Source organism: Nyctereutes procyonoides, unplaced genomic scaffold (assembly GCF_905146905.1).
Source record: "Nyctereutes procyonoides isolate TBG_1078 unplaced genomic scaffold, NYPRO_anot_genome, whole genome shotgun sequence".
NCBI lineage: Eukaryota > Metazoa > Chordata > Mammalia > Carnivora > Canidae > Nyctereutes > Nyctereutes procyonoides.
Window position 1 is genome coordinate 39,186 of NW_026575131.1, and position 23,584 is coordinate 62,769.

General features: G+C 39.0%; 1 protein-coding gene across 6 annotated transcripts in view; it reads right to left on the bottom strand.

Annotated features, from left to right (window-relative positions):
- Positions 1–1,391: 1,391 nt before the first annotated feature.
- The window catches only part of ZNF197 (zinc finger protein 197), a 36,995-nt gene continuing 14,802 nt past the window's right edge, over positions 1,392–23,584 (bottom strand). For 2 of the 6 annotated variants that reach the window (XM_055342990.1, XM_055342989.1), the window contains exons 2-6: positions 17,185–17,662; positions 15,647–15,806; positions 15,181–15,272; positions 14,771–14,897; positions 1,392–4,383 (exon numbers count right to left, since the gene is read on the bottom strand). In XM_055342990.1, coding sequence (XP_055198965.1) covers positions 2,051–4,383; positions 14,771–14,897; positions 15,181–15,272; positions 15,647–15,806; positions 17,185–17,583 — 3,111 coding nt within the window. In that variant the 5' untranslated portion in view covers positions 17,584–17,662 and the 3' untranslated portion in view covers positions 1,392–2,050. The other 4 variants (XM_055342988.1, XM_055342991.1, XM_055342992.1 and 1 more) reach the window with 4 other exon arrangements.

Sequence of the window (23,584 nt, forward strand, 5' to 3'; positions counted from 1 at the left end):
AATTTTAATACATATACAAAAGCAGAGATGAATACAATGAACTCCCAATATTCATCCAGTATCAACAATTACCACCCTTCCCTTTTTCATCATATTTTTTAAGAATCTAGTGCAGTTTTCTTATACAATATCCCATGTTCTAAACTTATTTCTCATGGTGTCAATTTATCTTGTTCCTCTGCCTCCTGTATCTCCTGTAAACTGGCAATTAGGTCTACAAAGCTTGAAAAAATTCAGGTTACACTTTTGGCTTATTGCATCATATGAGGAGGTACATATCGGAGGCTGTCTCAGTCTTAGTGATGTTATAGTTTAACTGGTTAAGAGGTGAATGCCAGCATCTCCACTGTTAAAGTACGTCTTTCCCTTTGTAATTACATAATCTGTAGTGATTCTCCTATAGCACAGATATAAAGCATCTCCATATTCATTACCTCATAACAACTTTGTAAGGTATTCTCCCTCCTGTTATACAGATGAGAAAATCAAGGCTCCAAGAAATGAAGGCATCTGTCCAAGCAAAGTAGCAGAAGCTGACTTACACCCAAGTCTTAAGATTTTAAATCTTGGGCCTTTCCAATTTTCACTCTTGTGTACCTTTCAGTCTAATGAGGAACCAGCCCTCAAGGAACTCTGGGGTTGAATTAGTAACATTTATTTACACATCAGTTCACCACTACTATTAGAAACACAATCCTGATACTAAGGCATTTATGATCCAGCTGCAGAATTGGGAGTTTTGAGAATTACAATATAAAATTAGCAACTCAATAATATAGGATGAATGAAATATCAAATGTACAAAAAGCACAGACTGAATGAATGATTGGTTCAGAGGAATGGGCCTGATCACAGAGGTGGATTCTGAATTGATTTAATCAGAGCTTTAAGACCTTGGTTCCGGGTGAAACTTAGGTAGTAAGTTGAGTACTGGAGAAGAATGTTATTTCTTGAGTACCAAGCTTTCGTATGTAATGGTGAAATGTCGATTAGAACTTTTCAGTAATAGTAGCAGAGATCAACAGCTCGGGATGGGGTTAAGGATTTTTTTTTCCCTATGAACAAGGAAAGCAACATAGGACTGTCCTTCCATTTTGATATTCTAGATCTGCTAGGTTTCAAATATTCAGGTTGAAAAATAGTTTTCTTTGGCATCAGTGTTAACAGCTGGACATAATATTGTTTTTTCCATAATAAGCCAGTATTTTACCATCAAAACAAACTATGTATATTATTATCTACTAATACCATAAAAATTCTGAAAGCTGTATTTAATAGTCTTAGACTATTAAATCCAAAGTTAGCTATCCACCATTCTTTCTCTTACTATAAAAAGGAGTATTTATGAGGTTCCCAGAACCCTAATATTGACATACTGAACAAACATTACATCATGTTCTAGATTCTGACCATATCTTTCACCCAACTTTATTGACAACTAATTTCACAAAATATGTTCACAAATGTCCTTTCACTTAATCCTCAAACCCTTTGAGGTAGGCATTATGTCTACATTTGACTGACAGAGAAACGGAGGCCTTGAGCTGACTTAACAACACATGGCTAGTAAGAGAAAGAGCTAGGCCCTAAACCTAGGTCTTCTAACTCCCAATTTAGTAGTCTTAAGTTGTCCACAACAGCAGACTCTTGCCCCCTCAACTCCTGTCTGACATGTCTCAATCATATGGTCAATAGAGACTTTTTATAGTAGTGACACTATTTTTAAAAGGTATAATATACACATTTTCAGAAACAATGTCCATTTTTAATACAAAGATATTTTGCTATCATTTACATCTACATCATTACATCTCATAAGTTTCTTCAGTCTTCAATTGCTCTAAGGTCCCTTTCCAGAGTCATAATAAATGGTCTGGAATATAGTATTCTTTACCTAGAATTTGCTTTATGTTTTTGTAGTCTTGAAAGTCTAGATTAACTTTCACATGCAAGTCATTTGTCTACAAAAGGGTCAATCGTGAATTTTTTCCTTGCAAGGACCAAATACACCGTTTGTCTAACAGTTACTTAGATAGGCAGAGATTCTATCTCATTTTACAAATGACATTAGATTTTCTGAATCTGTCTTGGACTCAGTGGCATTTTGGAGCCAAGAGAATTCCTCCACACTATGGACTTCCTGTTGAAGATGAAGGTTTGAAATCTGAGAGAATTCTTTTTCAGACTCTTCACATTCACAGAGTTTTCCATCTGTATGAATTTTCTGATGTACAGTAAGGTTTTTTCTCTGCCTAAAAACTTTACTACAATCATTACACCCATATGGTTTTTCCCCTGTATGGATCCTCTGGTGGCCAACTAAATTCCTCTTAGAAGTAAAAGATTTTCTACACTTCTCACACTCATATGGTTTTTCCCCAGTGTGCATCCTCTGATGCACAACCAGGTTTTTATTCTGACTGAAGTCTTTACCACACTCATTACATTTATAAGGCTTTTCTCCAGTGTGGATTCTTTGATGTACCATAAGATTTCTACTAGAGGTAAGAACTTTTCTACATATATGACATTCATAGGTTTTTTCCCCACTGTGAATTCTTTGATGTTCAATAAGGTTTCTGTTGTAAGTAAAGCCTTTCCCACACTCATTACATGCATAGGGCTTTTCACCAGTGTGGATTCTTTGATGAGCTATAAGGTTTGAGCGGTAACTGAAGACTTTCCCACAGTCACTGCATTTGTAAGATTTTTCCCTTGTGTGAATCCTCTGATGTCCAATGAGGCTCTTCTTCAAAATGAAGCATTTACCACATTCATTACACTCATAGGGTTTCTCACCACTGTGGATTCTCTTATGTTCAATGAGGTTTCTGTTAGAACTGAAAGCTCTTCCACACTCACTGCATTCAAAGGGCTTTTCTCCAGTGTGGATTCTCCGATGTACAAGCAGGCTTGAATTATAACTAAAAGCCTTCCCACAATCTTCACATTTGTAGGATTTCTCCTGTGTATGTAGTTTCTGATGAACCATGAAACTTTTGCTCATGATGAAAGTTTTCCCGCACTCTCGACATTCATATGGCTTTTCCCCGTTGTGTAGTCTCTCGTGGTCAATGAGGTTTCTGTTAGAACCAAAGACCTTACCACAGTCTTTACATTCATAGAGATTCTCTCCAGTATGGAACCTCTGATGTAAAATGAGGCTTTTTTTTAGAATGAAAACTTTCCCACATTCATTACATTCGTAAGGTTTCTCTCCATTGTGGAGTCTCTGGTGGTCAAAAAGGTAAGCACTCTGAGTGAAGGCTTTCCCACATTCAGTACATTTATACGGCTTCTCTCTGCTATGCATCCTCTTATGGTCAATGAGATTTGACTTTGAATTGAAAATCTTCCCACATTTTTTACAACCAAAAGTCTTCTTTTCTGTGTGTACTCTCTGGTGTAAGAGGAGGCTTTTGCTTCGAATGAAAACTTTTCCACATTCTTTACATTTGTATGGGTTCTCTGCACTGTGGAGCCGCTGATGGTCAACAAGGTAAGTGGTCTGAGCAAAGGTTTTTCCACACTCATCACATTTATAGGGTTTTTCCCCAGAGTGGATTCTCTGGTGCAGAATGAGGCTCTTCTTCAGAATGAAAGCTTTCTGACACTTGTTACATTTATAAGGTTCTTCCCCTTTGTGGAGCCTCTGATGGTCAATGAGGTAAGCATTCTGAGAGAAAACTTTCCCACACTCATTACATTTATAAGGTCTCTCCCCAGAATGGCGCCTTAGATGTATAATAAGGCCCGAGTGCCTATAGAAGCCCTTTCCACACTCCTTGCATTTATAAGGCTTCTCCCCAGTGTGAATTCTCTGATGGTTCAGAAGGTAAGCACTTTGAGAGAAGGCTTTCCCACATTCATTACATTTATAAGGTTTCTCCCCAGAATGGTTTCGTAAATGCATTAAAAGGCTTGAGCGCTGAATGAAGCCTTTTCCACATTCCTTACATTTATGAGGTTTCTCACCAGTGTGGATTCGCCGATGGTTTATAAGATGGGAGATTTTATTGAAATGTTTATAACATATATCACATTTATAAAACTTCTTTCCTTCAGTAGCTATTAAACTTTCAGAAAGAGCTGAACCTAAAGTCAAGCTTTCTCCAAATTCCTTCCACTTCTGTCCTCGTTTTTCTGGTAGAGTCCTTTTCTTCTTATCTCGTTCACAGAGAGGAACATTCTTCAGAGTATCTCTTTCCCCTGTTTTAGTTCCCCAATAACTTGCCAAAACTTGCCATTCACACGCTTCCTCAAAATCAAGGGTCTGGGGGACACTTCCTTGAAGTCTTTTGAATGTTCCTTTCTGAGAATCAGCTCTTTGAGAAATGGCTGGCTTTGGTGTCACCTCCTCATTCTCAGTCATGGTCTCCCATTCTGGTAAAAGGAATTAAAAATGCAAATGTTACCATGTAACTGTCAGTGAGAATAAGATCTTCATATGACTTTAAAATATTCAAATGAATTGCATTTATATGAATACAAAAAGACACTTTTCATTAAATCAAAGTACAAAGCAGAATACTACACTGACAAGGTTATAAATATATTAACAGAAAACTCACTTAGACACTTCTAAGCTCTTTGTCTTCAAGAAATAGAAAGATGTAAAAATGTAAATGATGTTGAGTAAACAGATGCAAGGAAGAACCAGAGAGAGAACGTGTGATCATGTGTAGATGGTTCAGACATGAGGCTCAGGATGTTGGACAGAATAGAGAGAATCACTGGGCTTATAAAGAACTCTTTATCTTCTTCATGCTAGGAAGATGGGAACTCTAATGGAGAGAAAATATACCTAAGGATCCTAAAATAATCTTTTATTTTTGAAGAGTCAAGTGCATAAACATTTAATTACTTGAAAGCAAGTAACCTATAGGGGAAAAAAATCTATTAAAAAGCAACTTAATGTTTAGAATTCATCGGTAACTACGACTATTCCTTTTAAAGTTGAGAAATGGAAAACTTCAAGACTGACTTAGATTCAGTTAAATATAAAAATGAAGAGGGATGCCTAGGTGGCTCAGTTGTTTACGTATCTGATTCTTTTTTCTTTTCTTAAAATTTTATTTATTGATTCATGAGAGACACAGAGAGAGTCAGAGACACAGGCAGAGGGAGAAGCAGGCTCCCTGCAGGGAGCCCGATGTGGGACTCGATCCCAGGACCCCGGGATCACGCCCTGAGCCAAAGGTAGATGCTCAAGCGCTGAGCTACCCAGGTGTCCCAAGTATCGGATTCTTGATTTCAGCCCAGGTCAGGATCTCAGGGTTGTGAGACTGAGCCCCATGCTGGGCTCTGCATTCTGCATGGAGTCTGCTTGTCTCTCTCCCTCCCTCTGTTTGCACTCTAAAATAAATAAATAAAATTTAAAAAATATATATAAGAAAAAATACAGAATGAAAAAAATCAGATTTCTTAAAAACATGAACATATCTATAAAATGATGTGGCTGCACTAGTAAATTGCTAGTCCCTTTCTACTCCAACATTCTCAAATATTGTAAAATGTGAAATTACTATTTTTTAAAATTACTATTTTTTATTTTGATGGAATCTTGTCTCACATTTAGATCTTTCATCCATTTTGAGTTTATCTTTGTGTATGCTGAAAGACAGTGGTCTAGATTCATTCTTCTGCATGTGGATGTCCAATTTTCCCAGCACCATTTATTGAAGAGACTGTCTTTCTTCCAGTGGATAGTCTTTCCTCCTTTATCGAATATTAGTTGACCATAAAGTTCAGGGTCCACTTCTGGGTTCTCTATTCTGTTCCATTGATCTATGTGTCTGTTTTTGTGCCAGTACCACACTGTCTTAATGACCACAGATTTGTAGTACAATCTGAAATCTGGCATTGTGATGCCCCCAGCTATGGTTTTCTTTTTTAAAATTCCCCTGGCTATTCGGGGGTCTTTTCCATCAAAATCCTAGAGGAGAAAACAGGCAGCACCCTTTTTGAATTCGGCCACAGTAACTTCTTGCAAGATACATCCACGAAGGCAAAAGAAACAAAAGCAAAAATGAACTATTGGGACTTCATCAAGATAGGAAGCTTTTGCACAGCAAAGGATACAGTCAACAAAACTAAAAGACAACCTACAGCATGGGAGAAGATATCTGCAAATGACCTATCAGATGAAGGGCTAGTTTCCAAGATCTATAAAGAACTTCTTAAACTCAACACCAAAGAAACAAACAATCCAATCATGAAATGGGCAAAAGACATGAACAGAAATCTCACAGAGGAAGACATAGACATGGCCAACACACACGTGAGAAAATGCTCTGCATCACTTGCCATCAGGGAAATACAAATCAAAGCCACAATGAGATACCACCTCACACCAGTGAGAATGGGGAACATTAACAAGGCAGGAAACCACAAATGTTGGAGAGGATGCGGAGAAAAGGGAACACTCTTACACTGTTGGTGGGAATGTGAACTGGTGCAGCCACTCTGGAAAATTGTGTGGAGGTTCCTCAGAGTTAAAAATAGATCTGCCCTACGACCCAGCAAATGCACTGTTGGAGATTTACCCCAAAGATACAGATGCAATGAAACACCGGAACACCTGCACCCCGATGTTTCTAGCAGCAATGTCCACAGTAGCCAAACTGTGGAAGGAGCCTCGGTGTCCATCGAAAGATGAATGGATAAAGAAGCTGTGGTTTATGTATACATTGGAATATTACTCAGCCATTAGAAATGACAAATACCCACCATTTGCTTCAACGTGGATGGAACTGGAGGGTATTATGCTGAGTGACGTAAGTCAATCGGAGAAGGACAGTGTATGTTCTCATTCATTTGGGGAATATAAAGGAAGGGAGAAGAAATGCGTGGGAAATATCAGAAAGGGAGACAGAACATAAAGACTCCTAACTCTGGGAAACGAACTAGGGGTGGTGGAGGGGAGGAGGGCGGGGGGTGGGGGTGAATGTGTGACGGGCACTGAGGGGGGCACTTGACGGGATGAGCACTGGGTGTTATTCTATATGTTGGTAAATTAAACACAAATAAAAATAAATTTATTATTTAAAAAAAACTGCTAGAATTAAGTAAGTAGAGCAAGGATGCAGGACACAAGATCAATGAACAAAAAATAGTGGCATTTCTACACAATAGCACTAAACAATCCTAAAAGGAAATTAAGAAATAACAGCATAAAAAAAGAATAAAAGACTTGGGAATAAATGTTAAAAAGAAGTACAAAACTTATACTCTGAAAACTATGAAACATTTTGAATGAAGTTAAAGACTAAATAAAAGAAAATGTATCCCATGTTCATGGACTGGAAGATTTAAAAATTGTTAATATGGCAGTGATCCCCACATTAATCTACAAATTCAGTGCAATCCCTATCATAATTTCACTGGCTTCTTCACAGAAATTGACAAACTAATCCTAAAATTGAGATGGAAACTCAACAAGGCTAGAATAGTTAAAACATACTGAAAAAGAAGAACACAATTGAAGGGCTCACCTTTCCTGATTTTATTTTATTTCATTTTTAAAAAAGATTTTAATTCATTTATTCATGAAGACACGGAAAGGGAGAGGCAGACACAGGCAGAGGGAGAAGCAGGCTCCATGCAGGGAGCCCGATGTGGGACTCGATCTCGGATCCCTGGATCACGCCTTGAGCCAAGAGCAGACACTCAACTGCTGAGCCACCCATGCCTAACCCTTCCTGATTTTAAAATGTACTTCAAAGCAACAGTAATAACACAGGGTGAAAAAAAAAATGACAGGGTGCCACTGACATTAAGGATAGACATATAATCAAAGGAACAGAATTGAGAGTCCAGAAATAAGCCTTCACATTTATGGTTAATTGATTTTCAAAAGGGTACCAAAACAATTCAATGGGGGGAAAATGGTGCTGAGATAGTGGAATGGTGCTGAGACATAGAAAGAATAAAGGTGAATCTTTACTTACACCACATACAAAAATGAATCAAGATGGATCAAAATACTTAACCTGAGAACTGAAACTATAAAACTCTTAGAAGAAAACAGACATAAATCTCCATGACCTTGAATTAGGCAATAGTTTCTTAAAATAAGTCAGTCAGAGAAAGACAATTATATAGTATTTCACTCATATGCAGAATATAAAAAACAGTGCAGAGGATCATAAGGGAAGGGAAAGAAAACTAAATGGGAAGAAATCAGAGAGAGAAATCATGAGACACCCTTAACTTTGGGAAACAAACTGAGGATTACTGAAGGGGAGGTAGGTGGGGGCTGGGGTCACTGGGTGATGAGCACTAGGTATTATACACAACTGATAAATTATTAATACTTTTGAAACAGGGGATCCCTGGGTGGCGCAGCGGTTTGGCGTCTGCCTTTGGCTCAGGGCGCGATCCTGGAGACCCGGGATCGAATCCCACATCGGGCTCCCGGTGCATGGAGCCTGCTTCTCCCTCTGCCTGTGTCTCTGCCTCTCTCTCTCTCTCTGTGACTATCATAAATTAAAAAAAAAAAAAAAATTAAAAAAAATACTTTTGAAACAGATTGAATTGAAATTCAAAAAATACATAAGGCAAAAAATGATATATATTAGTGACATTCTCTTCTTAAAATGAGTTACAAAAATATATGTAACATCATATATGCAAAAAATATTCATAATTATATGTATATCCACACACAAAAAATGAATTTTTAAAGGCCTAAAAATGTCAAGGGAAAGTGAAATGAGACATATCTTCCTATAATATTTTATATTTTACAGAGAATGTAATCATGGGTTAATTGTGTAATTAATAACTAAAAAAGAAGCTTGTAAATAAATCTTACTTTTCTATAAAAAGGAAATTAATCAAAATTAGTAAGTTTTGTGGTTCAAAGGATTTCACTGAGAGAGTGAAAAGACACACGCAGAATGGGAGAAAATACATGATAGTCTCATATTTGTTTTTTTTTTTTTAAAAAGTCTTCTTTTTTTTAATTTTATTTTATTTTTTATTTATTTATGATAGAGAGAGAGAGAGAGAGAGAGAGAGAGGCAGAGACATAGGCAGAGGGAGAAGCTGGCTCCATGCACCGGGAGCCAGACGTGGGATTCGATCCCGGGTCTCCAGGATCGCACCCTGGGCCAAAGGCAGGCGCTAAACCGCTGCGCCACCCAGGGATCCCGAAAGTCTCATATTTGTATCTAAAATACATCAACTCCCACAACTCAACAATAAAAAGACAACCCAATTAAAATATAGGCAAAGAATCTGAAAAAACATTTCTTCAAAGATATACAGTCAATAAGCACATGAAAAGTTGCATAACATCTTCAGCCATCAGGGAAATGCAAATGAAAACCACAACGATATCTTCTTAGACCCACTAGGATGGCTATAAAGAGTATCAATAAATGCTGGGAAAGACCTAGAGAAACTGGACAGTACTTGGGTGCCTCAGTCCGTTAAGCATCTGCCTTTGGATCAGGTCATGATCCTGAAGTCCCAGGTTCAAGCACCACATCTGGCTGAGTGGGAAGTCTGCTTCTCCCTCTGTTCCTCCTCCTCCTTTCTTGTGCTCTCTCTCTCTCAAATAAATATTTAAAAAAGAAAGAGCTGGAGAAATTGGAACCCTTATACATACACTACTGGTGAGAGTGCAAAATAATGCAGCAACTTTGGAACAGTCTGTCAATTCCTTATACGATTAAACAAAGAGTTACCCAGTGTTTTATATGGATGGATGTTCCTGTTATTTGTCCTACATAACCAGTCATCTAGACCTGCGTATAGGCAGGCAGGCTAATGAGTGTTGTGAGATTCATGCTGTGTGAATAACCTTGCGAGACTTGTTACTTAATATATATTATCTGGCGTCTAGGTCAGAACTGGCCCTTCTGGATTCCAAAAGTTATAAATCTTATTTCATATTCCCTCCTGCTCTAGGGAGGCTGGCCCCCAGGAATGTAACCTGGGAGGGGACACAGACACACAGCCCAGGCTCCTTGAAAATATAAAAAGATGATAACATAGAAATGCAGCTTACTCCAAACTGCACATAAGCAAAAAAATGTTTAACATAAAATTTCATGGGATGCCTTGGTGATTCAGCAGTTGAGCACCTGTCTTCGGCTCAGAGTGTGATCCTGGAGTCCGGGATGAAGTCCTACATCGGACTCCCTGCAAGGAGCCTGCTTCTCCTTCTGCTTATGTTTCTGCCTCTCTCTCTCAATGTGGGTCTCTCAAGAATAAATAAATAAAGTCATTTAAAAAAACAATAACATCAAATCCCATCATTTGTCCTTTAACTATGGCCCTTATGGGGATGGTCAGTTGGAAGTCTGACCTGAAGGGAGGATGCTCTGCCCAAGCCTCTCAATATGGAAGCCAAGCTGTCTCCATGGGGCTTCCCAAGCTAATGAGGTTGTATGTTTTAAGTACCCAATGGGATGTAATTCTATCTTGTTTTCATTTACTGCTTATTATTGCTCTCCTTTCCTTTTCTGTTTCAATAATAATAATAATAATAATAAAGTTTTATTTCCTTTTAGAAACCAAAGCACAACTGTCGTGAACCTTTTCACAGAAGACCCAGCTACTCCACTCCTTGGTATATATCCCAGAGAAATGAAACCATAAAACCACAGAAAAACTTCTGTACAATTATTCACAGCAGTGTTATTTCTATAGCTCAAAGGTGGAAACAACATTTTTAAATGTCCATCAATTGATGAATCAATAGAATGTGATATATACACACAAGAAAGTATTCGGCATTAAAAGGAATAAAATATTAATACATGCTACAACATGGATGAACCTTGACAACATTGTGCTAAGTAAAAGCAGTCACAAAAGACCACATACTGTATGATTTCATTTATGTAAAATGTCCATAGAATATACAGATCTAGAGAGATAGCAGATTAGTGGTTGCCTAGGGCTGGGTTGGAGGTGTAGCTGGGTGAAATGAATGTGATTGCTATACAGTACAAGGCTTCTTTTTGGGGGAGATGAACTATTCTAAAATTAATCATGGCGATAGTCACAGAGCTCTGTGTATACACTAACAAACCACTACACTGTAACCTTTAAATGGGTGATTTATAAAGTACATGAATTAAATCTCAATAAAACTGTTATTAAAATAGAAAGTCAGCCCTCTGTAAATCTTTCCCTTAGTCACCCACCACTGCCCCCAATCTCCCAATCCTACCATCCCAAGCTCCTATGGGTTCCCACAGTTGTGTACCATGTATTATATATAGCATTTGTCACACTGTATTGTAACGATTAGTATAAATGTCTACCACTCCAACTTGAATGTTTGAAGGTAGGAACTAAGATTAACTTATGGGAAGTACTCAATATTTCTTGAATTTCCTTCAAATTCTATTCCAATCTCTTAAATAAACATATATAAATCTTTTACACACTGAAACAATGTGTGCAAGCCAGCTGAGAATTCTGCTTTTCTCCAAATAGTTTATCAATGCATGGAAATTGAGAATAGAGAATTGTCATATTTGATAGTGTCATAGTATATGACAGTATACTCCAGGTCAAACACCATAGTTTGCTTAGTACTTTATCTTGGGGAATTTAGTCGGCCCCAACTTTTAACCATTATAAATATTTTTCTGGTACTATCCCTAGACATATTATTTACTTCCCTCTTTCTGAAACATTTACTTAAGGTGTCCTCCTCAAATGAAAACCACTAGGTCAAAGGGCATAAGCACCTAGGTACCAACTTACTAAAGTCCCAACAATACTGCAGTTGAAGCATATCTTATTTATTAAAGTTGATTCAAACTTGTCTTTCCTTAAACAGCTAGACTAAATAAGCAATTCCATTTTCTTCTTTTCCTTTTTTTTTTTTTTTTTTTTGGTTCAACTCTTAGACCCATCTAGACTTTATTCTGGCCTACAGCATGAGTTATATGACACATGATGAGGGTTTATCATAAAATTCACTAATTTATTCATCAAACCTACTTCTAAATTCTTAGAAAAGATGAATTACTGAGTAAATAGCATTACAACTACTAAAAGCCACTTGGGTTAAAAAATAAACAAACTGGATTTGTATGTCATTCTATATATGAAAATAAATTTTAGATGGACTAAAGCTTAAATGTAAAAATGAAACAATGAAAATATCTGAAAAAAATACAAGGGATTAAAAATAATAATAATCTTGGGCAGCCTGGGTGGCTCAGCGGTTTAGTGCTGCCTTCAGCCGAGTGCATGATCCTGGAGACCTGGGATCAAGTCCCACGTCAGGCTCCCTGCATGGAGCCTGCTTCTCCCTCTGCCTATGTCTCTGCTTTTCTCTCTCTCTCTCTCTCTCTCATGAGTAAATAAATAAAATCTTTAAAATAATAATAATTATTATTTTACTAGGGTGCCTCAGTGGCTCAGTCGGTTAAGCATCTGACTCTAGATTTTGGCTTGGTAATGATCTCAGGGTCATGGGATCAAGCCCCGTAACAGGCTCTGTGCTCACTGTGGAGTCTGCTTGAGATCCTCTCTCTTGGGACGCCTGGGTGACTCAGTGGTCAAGCACCTGCCTTCGGCGTAGAGCGTGATCCTGGGGTCCTGGGATCGAGTCCCGCATCAGGCTCCCTGCATGGAGCCTGCTTCTCCCTCTGCCTGTGTCTCTGCCTCTCTCGCTGTGTCTCTCGTGAATAAACAAACAAAATCTTTAAAAACAATAAAAAATAAAAAGAGATTCTCTCTCTCTACCCCTCCCCCCGCCACTTGGACACTTTCCTGCTAAATAAAATCTTAACAATAAATGAATAATTAAAAATAATTTTACTGAAAAGAAGACCACAAAAGACCATAAAGTAAAATACTACATAAAAAATTTCCTAAGGCTTAAAAATAACAATTCATAAATAATGAAATGCAAACAAATGGGAAAAACATATGCAATACTTGACAAAGGCTTGAGAGCTCTCAAATAAAATTAATATGCAGAAAGGATATGAGTAAGAGTGAAATGACCAATAAACGTGAAAAGATTCTGACCACACTAATAATCAATGAAATGAAAAACAAATAATAGTATTTGCCATCTACCTAGTAGAGATTTAAAACACTAACCAAATCATAAGCATATATAAGGGAAATGGGCTCCCTTTTGCTCTCTTTATGGGAAAGTAAGTTAGTTGGTACATCACTGGGAGAAAGCAGTTTGGTAACGTGTTAAAATATAAAATCTGCAGAATGTTTGGCCCATTATCAGCACATCTGAGATAGTAAGAGATATATTCTCATTAAGTATAAAAATATACAATATAAATTACTGTAGGCGATAAAATAATAAGGTTGCAACATACCAAAAAAATAATATTTTCATATATGTGCACCCTAGTCAATTAGAAAACTTCAGAAAATACTCCAATTCATGGGACACCTGGGTGGCTCAGCAGTTAAACATCTGCCTTCGGCTCAGAGCATGATCCTGGAGTTCTGGGGATTGAGTCCCACATCGGGCTCCCGGCAGGAAGCCTGCTTCTCCCTCTGCCCATATCTCTGCCCACCCCCTACCCTGTGTCTCTCATGAATAAATAAAATCTTTAAAAAAAAAAAAGAAAGAAAATATTCCAATTCCAAAGATTCAACATAACCTGAAATATGCAAAATCCAGATGAAGACAATTTAAAAATAGGCCTGAAATATAAAAATAGCACAGAACAAATGGAAAGGCATGTAATGTTCTTTTTTATTTTATTTACTTATTTATCTATTTATCTATCTATTTATTTATTTATTTATTTATTTATTTATTTATTTATTTATTTATTTATTTATTTATTTTGGCATGTAATGTTCTTGAATAGAAATTCAGTATCATAAAGCTGTCAACGTAAAGCATGATAGACAATGGAATACTATATAGCTACATAAACTGATGTTATGAATCTGTATTTCAGTTCAAATCAGATCAGTGCATTAGTTGATTCCTTAATTTTTAATGTGTATTTGTCCAAACAAAATCTCACCTTTTTCTTCAAAGTCTAATAACACAAAGATACCTCCTTTAATGGCCTTTCCTAACGTCAGGAATGCTACTGGTTGCTTTGTCCTCTTCATTTCCATCTCAAAAGGTTTATCACGTTCTTATACTAATTATGTTACTCTGCCTTATTTATTCTTTCTATGCTCATCAACCAAACCATGATAAGCTACTTAGGGGCAGACTCATATAATTTCCACAGCTGTCACCACATGAGAGATGTTTTCATGTTTGTTGCAAGCACAAATGACTACTAAATATTTTTAAATGTTCTTACTTTATTACTAGTTATAAAAATCTACCAGAAAATAAAGATATTACAACTTAAAAAAAATCATAGCAGCAGCAATTTAAAACAATGGGACTACACAGTACCAATAAAGACAGAAGAAAAGGAGTATTCTTATGTACCTCTCCATGAGGACAGAGATCACCAAGGAAAGCAATTTGGCAGTATGACAGAAGAACCTTCTTAAAACAATTCAAACACTTAGGCCTAGTAACTCTGCTTCTAATAAAAATGAGAAATAAAGACTTTAGGTACAGAGAAAGATGATTATTACAGAAATTATCTAGAATAAGGAAATGGCTGAATTACGGCACAATTATGTAGCCAACAAAAAGAAACTCATACAGGAAAAACTTGTGTGGGTTTAAGTTATATTTTCTTCTAATATTCTATGTTTTCCAAAACAAGTATATACTAATTTCATAGTCAGAAAACAAAGGCTGATGAATTAAAGGTAAGAATTGATGGGAAGAAAGAGTCCTTACCTAGGGAGGTCACATTTCCATAATTCTCCAACATCACATCCCAGTACAAGGCCCTCTGAATCGGGCCCAGACACTCCCATTCCTCTGAAGTGAAGCATACGGACACCTCCTCAAACATCACCAACTCCTGAAATATTAGGTATGTGTGAGATTATCTATGTCCAGGAGCTCCCCTAGCAAAAAGTTCCTTTCACACTCCTGGCAAAAGGACACATTATGAGGCCATGAAGTGAGCAAGGGCTATCAAGGAGACATAAGGAAACCCCACATAAAGTCTACCTCCAATTGCATGGACTGTGATAGAGACAGGAACTAACTGGGCCCCAAACACTAGGATGACAGAGGACACCTAAGCCACAGTCTGGTAGTACAGGGAGGGCCTTAGGAATGAAAGAGAATGCAAATCTTACCTGGGGCTGGGCTGTTAGGAGCATGAGGGCCATTAACTGATTTCTTGGGTTCTCCTCCTGGGAAAGGGCAGAAGCTTCAGGGGCAGAAGAATCTGAGGAAGGAGAAAAAGCTGCATGTGATTACTGCTGTCCCTGACCACTACTCCAAGTGTTGTTTCTTCTACAAACAGGGAATTCAGAAAGACCCAGAACTTCCAGAACTAGACAATGGTGGCCATAAAATGACTTACAAACCTTTTTCTGAGTGACCCCCAGGTACAGTACTGGAATAATAGAAGATGAGCAGTAACAATGGATAAAAGGTCACAGGAATCCAGGAAAGGACAGACAGGGGAACAACAGAAAGAATTTGGTACCATAAGGGTTTCATATACAAGACAGGAGGAGAGGAAGAAACTAACTGTGAGTAGGAGGATGAGCCATAATAAAGATCCTGACAAAGTCCAAAGCCAGGATCGCTAAGTACCATGTTGAGCATCCTGGAGACTGAACACGAGTGAGTCAGTAAAAGGATTTTGGCAAATTTCAGTTGTTATGTGGCTGCCAGTGGATACATGAAGAACTGCAGTTCCTGAAGTGCTCATCCCCTCCTGAAGAATGTCCCGGTCCTGAACAAGAACTGGAACCTGGGAATAAGCAAAACAAAATAAATAAGCTGACTCTTCTTGTACTTACAGAAAATAGACTCACCTGATAACTATGGACCTCTTTCTGCCCACAATCAAGAACTGTGAGATAAGAGACCCACCTCAAGTATGGAACATCAAAACAGCAATAAAGCTTTGCCTTGACAACAATGGAGCTGGCCCTGTAGCCCACTTTCCCACTGAAACTGAACAAAATGATGGAAACAGAAGCCAGACCTGGGTGTGGGCTAAGGAGGGAAAGGGAAATTACAGTAATAATTAAGAGTATGGATTTTAGCCCCAGACCTGGTTTTAGATCAGACTTGGGTTCAATATACTCTTCTACTTATCTACCCCTTTATTAACCCTTCCTGCTTCAACAGAAGGAATACCAGAGTCTAGACACATGTTTGCTACTAGCTAAATGTCGGACATAAGGCAATCCAGCCTCCATTTATCTATCTCTCAAATAAGGATGGATTAGTGCTTTGTGAGGAACTATATAGCTCTAAAATTCTTCATTTTGAGGATGCCTGGGGGGCTCAGCAGCTGAGCATCTGCTGTCAGCTCAGGTCGTGATCCTGGGGTCCTGGGATTGAGTTACACATCAGGCTTCCTGCAGGAAGCCTGCTTCTCCCTCTGCCTGTGTCTCTGCCTCTCTTTCTGAGTATCTCATGAATAAATAAAATCTCTTATAAATAAATAAAATTCATTTTTATGATTAAAATAAACAAGCTCATCCTTGGTGCCTCTCCTAAGTTTGTTTCAGACTTCTTACATGTAACGTTTCTAGTGGACTACAAACTGACAGAAAGAGATCTCATACACACACTGAGAAATATATTAAGATCCCAATTTAATGGTCAAGGATATAAAATCTTTCTAAAAGTAAGTATCTCAACCCAATCCCTTGGCCCACAGAATCCCTAATAGGGGCACACATGGGGAGGTCCTGCCAGATTTAGAGAGCTTTAGTCCTGTTTTCTCACTGCCTTTTATAATCAAGGCTTACCTCATCATTCCTAACAGACTTATACAAATAATACATATGCTCCTGTTTAGGGGAACACTTAGAAACATTATGTTCTTCAGGTTATTGAACCAAACTCAGCATTAGCAAGCATCACCAGATGAACAAAGTGCAGTCAATGCCTTTTTGCTAATTCTCAATTAGGAACAAGACACCAATCATAAATCCATTTCTCTGCAGATATTCTATGATCTGAAATGGCTCGTGAACCTGCTGTAATAAGCATTAGGGTTGCTAATGTGCTACTAATTATTTATGAAAATTATAGGATCAGCCTCCAGCCCAGCTCACCCTGCCTTAATTCTCTCCTTCCTTCCATCCCAAATCTCTCCCCTCCCCCTTTCTCACTTTTAATGCTGGTCCATCAAGGTCTTTCTGTAGCTCCTCTACCAAGGCCACGGCCTCCTCACAGCTCCCAGGGCGATGGATCTGCACCCAGGTCCGAATCTCCCCAGGAAGGATGCTCAGGAACTGCTCCAGGACCAGCAGCTCCAGGATCTGGGCCTTGGTACGTGCTTCTGGCCTCAGCCAACGACGACAGAGCTCCCGGAGCCGGCTCAGTGCTTCCTGGGGTCCAGATGTCTCATGATAACGTAACTGTCTAAAGTGCAGGTGGGAGGTCTCCCAAACAGAGGAGCTGCTTCCTTGGAAGCTGGTTCCCCATTTCCAGGTATCATCCTTCCCTTTAACAAGACCCTCTTGTCTCAGAGCACTGTGGGCCCAATTTTCTCTTGTCATTGCTGTCATTTAAGAAAGACTTCTCTCCAGGCCCTCTCAATCCTTGCTTGACTTCTTCCTTAAAGCTTGGAGAACATTATCTAGAAGACTTCAAGAAATCATTCATAAAGTTAACCCAAAGCAATAAATAACCAAGATTTCCAGACCCCAGTCAGTTTCCAGTGATGAAGAGAACCTCCCTAAATGCAAGGTTCTAGTGCCTACTCTGACAGAAGCCCCTGCCCAAAGCTCTAAGGACACAGACACTCATGTTACCCAGATCACTGCTGTAACCAAAGACATGAAATCCCGTTAGTCTTTATTCACAGTGTCTCTTCCACATAATTATAATAAATCTTTTAACTACCACTCTAACAACGGGCATCCAGGCTTCTCCTGTGCAACCCTGAACAAGTTACTTCACTTTTGAGTCTCAGTTAGGGGTAATAATAAGTCCTATCTTACTGCCTTGTGAAAGAACTGGATATCTATATACAAGCTTTGAACAGTGCTTGGTATATGCACTCAAAGGTTAATTATTATCTTTCTATAACTCTTTTCTATGTTCTGTATGGTCAACAAGGTCTTAATCCTGATACACGAGACAAAACCCTAACACCCTCTCAATTGACAAAGAAAGGTTGAACTAAGTTAGCTTGAATATACATACTTTGAATTCTCTGAAAATTGTTCTTTATATTAATCAAAATATTTAGATAAATTTAGGGCAGCCCGGGTGGCTCAGTGGTTTAGCGCTGCCTTCAGCACAGGGCGTGATCCCGGAGTTCTGAGATCGAGTCCCATGTCGGGCTCCCTGCATGGGAGCCTGCTTCTCTCCCTCTGCCTGTGTCTCTGTCTCTTTCTCTCTCTCATGAATAAAAAAAAAAAAAAAAAAAAAAGATAAATTTGACTTTTAATATACAAAACTTAGGCTTGTGGTTCTCTAAAATCTTTTTTAGGAATAATATTTATTTTTCTAATTACAAAACATAAAATTAATAAAATCAGGAAAAACATACAAAACCAGAGAATAATCATTACTATTGTTCTGTACTATGTTCTGATCATTTTGGATCACAAGATAGATTGGAACCAACAGTACAGCTCTGTACCTTGACATGTTGTCTTTTAACTGTAATATTATATAGTCTTCATCACTATTTTAAGAGCATATGAGCCCATTCATTATTTAGGTAGTCCCCTGTTATTAGATATTTAAATTATTTAAAATTTCCTCCTATTATATAAATTAGGCCACAATGACTATCTTTGCTAATGAATTTTTGGTTGCATCTCTGCTTATTTTTTTAGGAAAAATCCCCAGAAAAAAAAAAAAATTGTTGGGCAAGCCATTCCAGGACGAAAGAACTATATTTTCAAAAGTATGGGAATGACAGCACACACAGCTCTATTAGAAATGTGCTTTAAAAAAAAAAAAAGGAAGGAAAAAAAAGAAAGAGAGAGAAGAAAGAAAAGAAAGAAAGAAAAGAAAGAAAAAAGCTCTGTAAACCAGAGAAAGGAAGTAAACTCTGGAGGTAAGGCCATAGGAGTAGAGTCAAGAGATAAACAGAAGTCAAATTCTAAAGGCTCTCAAGAGGCAGTGGAAGAGGGTGGTCAGGTACTGTTTGTGATAAGCAACCAGTAAAGAGATTTTATTTTATATTTGTCCTTGTTATGTTTTCAAATAGGTAATATTAGTTCGAAATTTATAATTGGGATGCGAAAAAAAAAATTGGAATGCAGGGTGGCTCAGTCAGTTAAGCATCTGCCTTCAACTCAGGTCATGATCTCAGGGCCTGGGGATGGAGCCCCATGTCAAACTTGAGTCTGCTTCTCCCTCTCCCTCTGGTCCTCCCCCAACTCCTGCTCTCTAATAAATAAAATCTTTAAAGAAAAAAGAAAAATTATAAAATGCATACTGTGTAAAGTTTCCCTCTCCCCATTAGTTTCTTACTATCTTTCCAACTATTTATGTTTACACAATTAAGTATAATATGTATTGCTTTGTATCTCCCCCCCCCGCCCTCCCCCCCCATAAATGGTAGAACACCATGAATCGCATATTGCGTCTTTTTTTCCTCAACACTCTATCTTAGGGTTGTCTGGCTGGGTCAGTCAGTGCAGCATGTGACTCTTGATTGTCACAGTTGTGAATTTGAGCCCCAAACTGAGTGTAGAGATTATTTAAAAATCAAATCATAAAAAAAAAAAAAAGTATCTTAGAGATTTTTCCTGTCACACATAACCCCTTTTTACTGTAGTATAATTTATTTACCTACTCCATCATAGATGGGCAGGTAAATCTCCTTTTCTTATTAAAAACAATATTATCATGAAAAACCTTGAGCATACATCAATTAGCATGTGTGCAGGCATATACATGAAAAGTTCCTCAAAGAATTGCTGGATCAAATTTATATGATTATATATATACACACACATAAATATTATACACACACACACACACACACACACACACAGTATTAGATTTGATACAGAGCATGTGTACATGAGCATGGGGAGGGGCGGAGAGGAGATGCTGAAGCGGACTCTCCACTTAGCAGAAAACCTGACATGGGGCTCAAACATAGGACCCTGAGATCATGACTTTAGCAGAAATCAGATGCCCAGCTGACGGAGCCACCCAGATGCCCCATGACTTTATAATTTTGATATTGCCTAATTACTCCTTCTTTGGGCCTGGATGAATTTACAATTTACACTCCAAGAATGAGCAGTATGGGAGTGCCTTTCTCCTTACTCCTTCACCAAATCTAACTTGGATTTTGAGTGAATGAGAGTATTTTTATGAGTCATTTATATTTTATTTTCTGTTAACTATTCATATCTTTTGCTCATGTTTCTATTGGAATGTTTGGTCTTGTTAACGTGTAATTCTATACATTATGAGAAAATTAGTCATTTGTTACAATGGGACATGGCAAATATTTTCCTTTTGTCATGTCTCTGCCATGTATCTCATGTGATTTTATCTTATCTGTATTTGTTTTGCCATGCAACCAATCTCTCTTTAATGGCTCTAGGTTTTGTGTCACAGTTAGAAAGGCCTTTCTAACTCTAGGCATGAATTAAGTATTAACTAACAGGGTCAAAAATCTATATGGGAGGGATGATGGGAGAGGGAAGACTGGATCTCAGGAAGGCCAGGAAAGTTTTTACAGCGGTCTAAACAAATGATTAAGTTCTAAACTAAGTAGCAACATGAATAAAATAATTGAGAAAACCTGAGGAATTCTTCGTAATTGATCTGGGGACTATGGAAAGAACTTTCAAAAAGGATTTCTATCCCATGTTCACAGACAGAAAGATTCAATATTGCCAAAGTGCCAGTTCTTTCCTATTTATAGTTCAACGCAATTTCCATTACAATATCAAGTTATTTTGTAGATACCGACAAACTCACTCTTAAGTTTATATGAGGCAAAAGACCCAGAATAGTCAACATGACATTGAAGGAGAATAAAAAAGTTAAAAGGACTGATACCACACAACGTAAAGAATTATGATAAAACTATAGTAATTAAGATAGTGTGGTATTGGTGAAATAATAGACAAATTAACGAAACAGAATAGAGAGCCCAGAAACAAATCCACATAAATATAGTAACTGTTATTGATAAAGGAGCAAAGGCAATACGGTGGAACAAAGAGAGTCTTTTTGACAAATAGTGCCAAGACAGTATAACTGGACATCCACATGCAAAATAACAAAAAACAAAACAAAAAAAACCTAGACACAAATCTTCCACCCTTCACAAAAATTAAATCAAAATGGATCTCAATGCAAAACTTATAAAACTCGTAAAAGATAACAAGGGAAAACCTAAATGATCTTCGTATGGTGATAACTTTTTAGATACAACACAAAGATGTAATTCATGAAAAAAAAAACAGTAAGCTGGACTTTGATAGAATTTTAAAAATTCTGCTGTGTGAAAAACACTGTTCAGAGCTTGAGAAGGCAAGCCACAAGCTGAGAAAAATATTTGCAAAAGACACGCATGTCTGATAAAGAATTGTTATCCATCGTGTACTTCATATGCAAAGAACTCTTAAAACTCAACAATAAGAAAACAATTCAATTTAAAAATAGCCCAAAGACTTTAAGACACCTCACCGTGGACGCCTGGGTGGCTCTGTGGTTGAGTGTCTGCCTTTGGATCAGGTCATGATCCTGGGGTCCTGCATCAGGCTTCATGTGGGGAACCGGGTTCTCCCTCTGCCTGTGTTTCTGCCTGTGTCTTTCACAAGTAAATCAATACAAATCTTAAAACAACAACAACAACAACAGACACCTTACCAAAAAAGATGCACAGGTTCTAAACAAGAACATGAACAGATGGTTCACATCACGTCATCAGGGAAATGCAAGTTAAAACAACAAGGTATTGCCACACACCTATTAAGATGGCCAAAATCCAGAAGACTGACAATACCAAATGCTGGTGAGGATGTGAAGCAACAGGAACTCTCATGCATTACTGGTGGAAATGCAAAATGGTACAGCGAACTTTGGAAGATAGGTCGGCATTTCTTGCAAAACTAAACAACTCTTTTCCACACAATCTAGCAATTGTGCTCCTTGGTATTGGTCAAAAACAAATGTCCATACAAAATCTGCACACAGATGTTTATAGCAGCATTATGCATTAACCGTCAAAATATAGAGCCAACCAAACCAACCTAAGGACTTTTTAAGGCCAAACAACATCCATTCTAAAGTAATAGTTTCCAAACACTAGTTCATTATAAAGATTTAATCTGGCAAATTGTAAAATGAAAAATACAGTAATCGTACATAATCACTGACAGAGGCTTGCAATAACCTTTCTTGCAAAGAATGGCTTTCATTCTGAGTTTACGGTGCCAGGACTTAGCATTAAAATATGGCCCCTTGGGACACCTGGGTGGCTCATGGCTCAGACGGTTGAGCGTCGCGTCGGCCTCAGGCTCAGGTCCAGATCTCCAGGCGCGGGGCTCCAGCTCCAAGTCCCACGCCCTACTCAGCGGGGGGTCGGCTTCCCCCTCCCCCCCCTCCGCCTCAGCCTCCCTGCTTGTGCTGTAATCATACTCCCTTAAGTAATGGTGGTGTGAGTGATGTAGGTTCGCTTCTTAAATATCATACGAAATTGAAAGATGGAGATTATTCTTATCCTACAATAAGAAGTCCCCAGGAGTCTGGCTGTCATCGCTCTGGGAACGTCTCAAGCTGTCTCCGTAAGTCTGAGAAGACTGAAGAAAAGCAGAAAGGCCTGGCTCCTGAGGCGGCTTCCCGCCACGCACAGCGCGGCTCTGAGGTGCCGTCTGCACTACCTGCCCCAAGCCAGCACCTGCCCAGGTCAGGGCCAGGCCAGGGCCAGGGCCAGGGCGTCTACCCAACACCAAGCTGGCGTGGCGGGGACCGCGCCGGGAGTCAGCACCGCCCGAGGGAGCTTCAGGCCGCCCTCCGCGCCACCCCACCCGACGCGAGCCCACCGCGCTCACCGGGAATTCCCACTGTGCCTCTGGCTCCGGGCACTGCCGCCCGGGCGCTGGGACGCCGACAGAGGACACAAAAACCCCACGCGAAGGCAGCCGCGGCCCCGGGCAATGGCCGCCCTGCCGGCACCGCGACTTCCGGCGGCCGCCGCCACTTCCGGCGGCGCCAGCCCCGCCCGCTCGCCCGCCCGCCCTCTCCCTGCGAAGCCTCGGCTCTAGGATTCCTTGCTTTGGCCTGAGGAGGCGGGAGTGGCCGAGCTTCTGAGCCCTGGGGTTTTCCTCCTCCCAACCGAGGCGTGGGAGCTGTGGCTCTCCAGACTTGGAGGATGCCTAGGTGACTAACATGGCCCGGCCCTCAGGGCGCTGAATTACCTCCTAAATGAGTTGGACCTACTACCTTCCCCTGTACCCCCTGGACTTCTATTTAGAGGGTCGTGGCTCTTGAGTACGCTGCTTTGGAGAGGCCCAAAGGCGGTAGTCCTGAAGTCAGTCTAGTATTTCCTAGCCTTAGAAGTGGCTGCGAATGGGATCC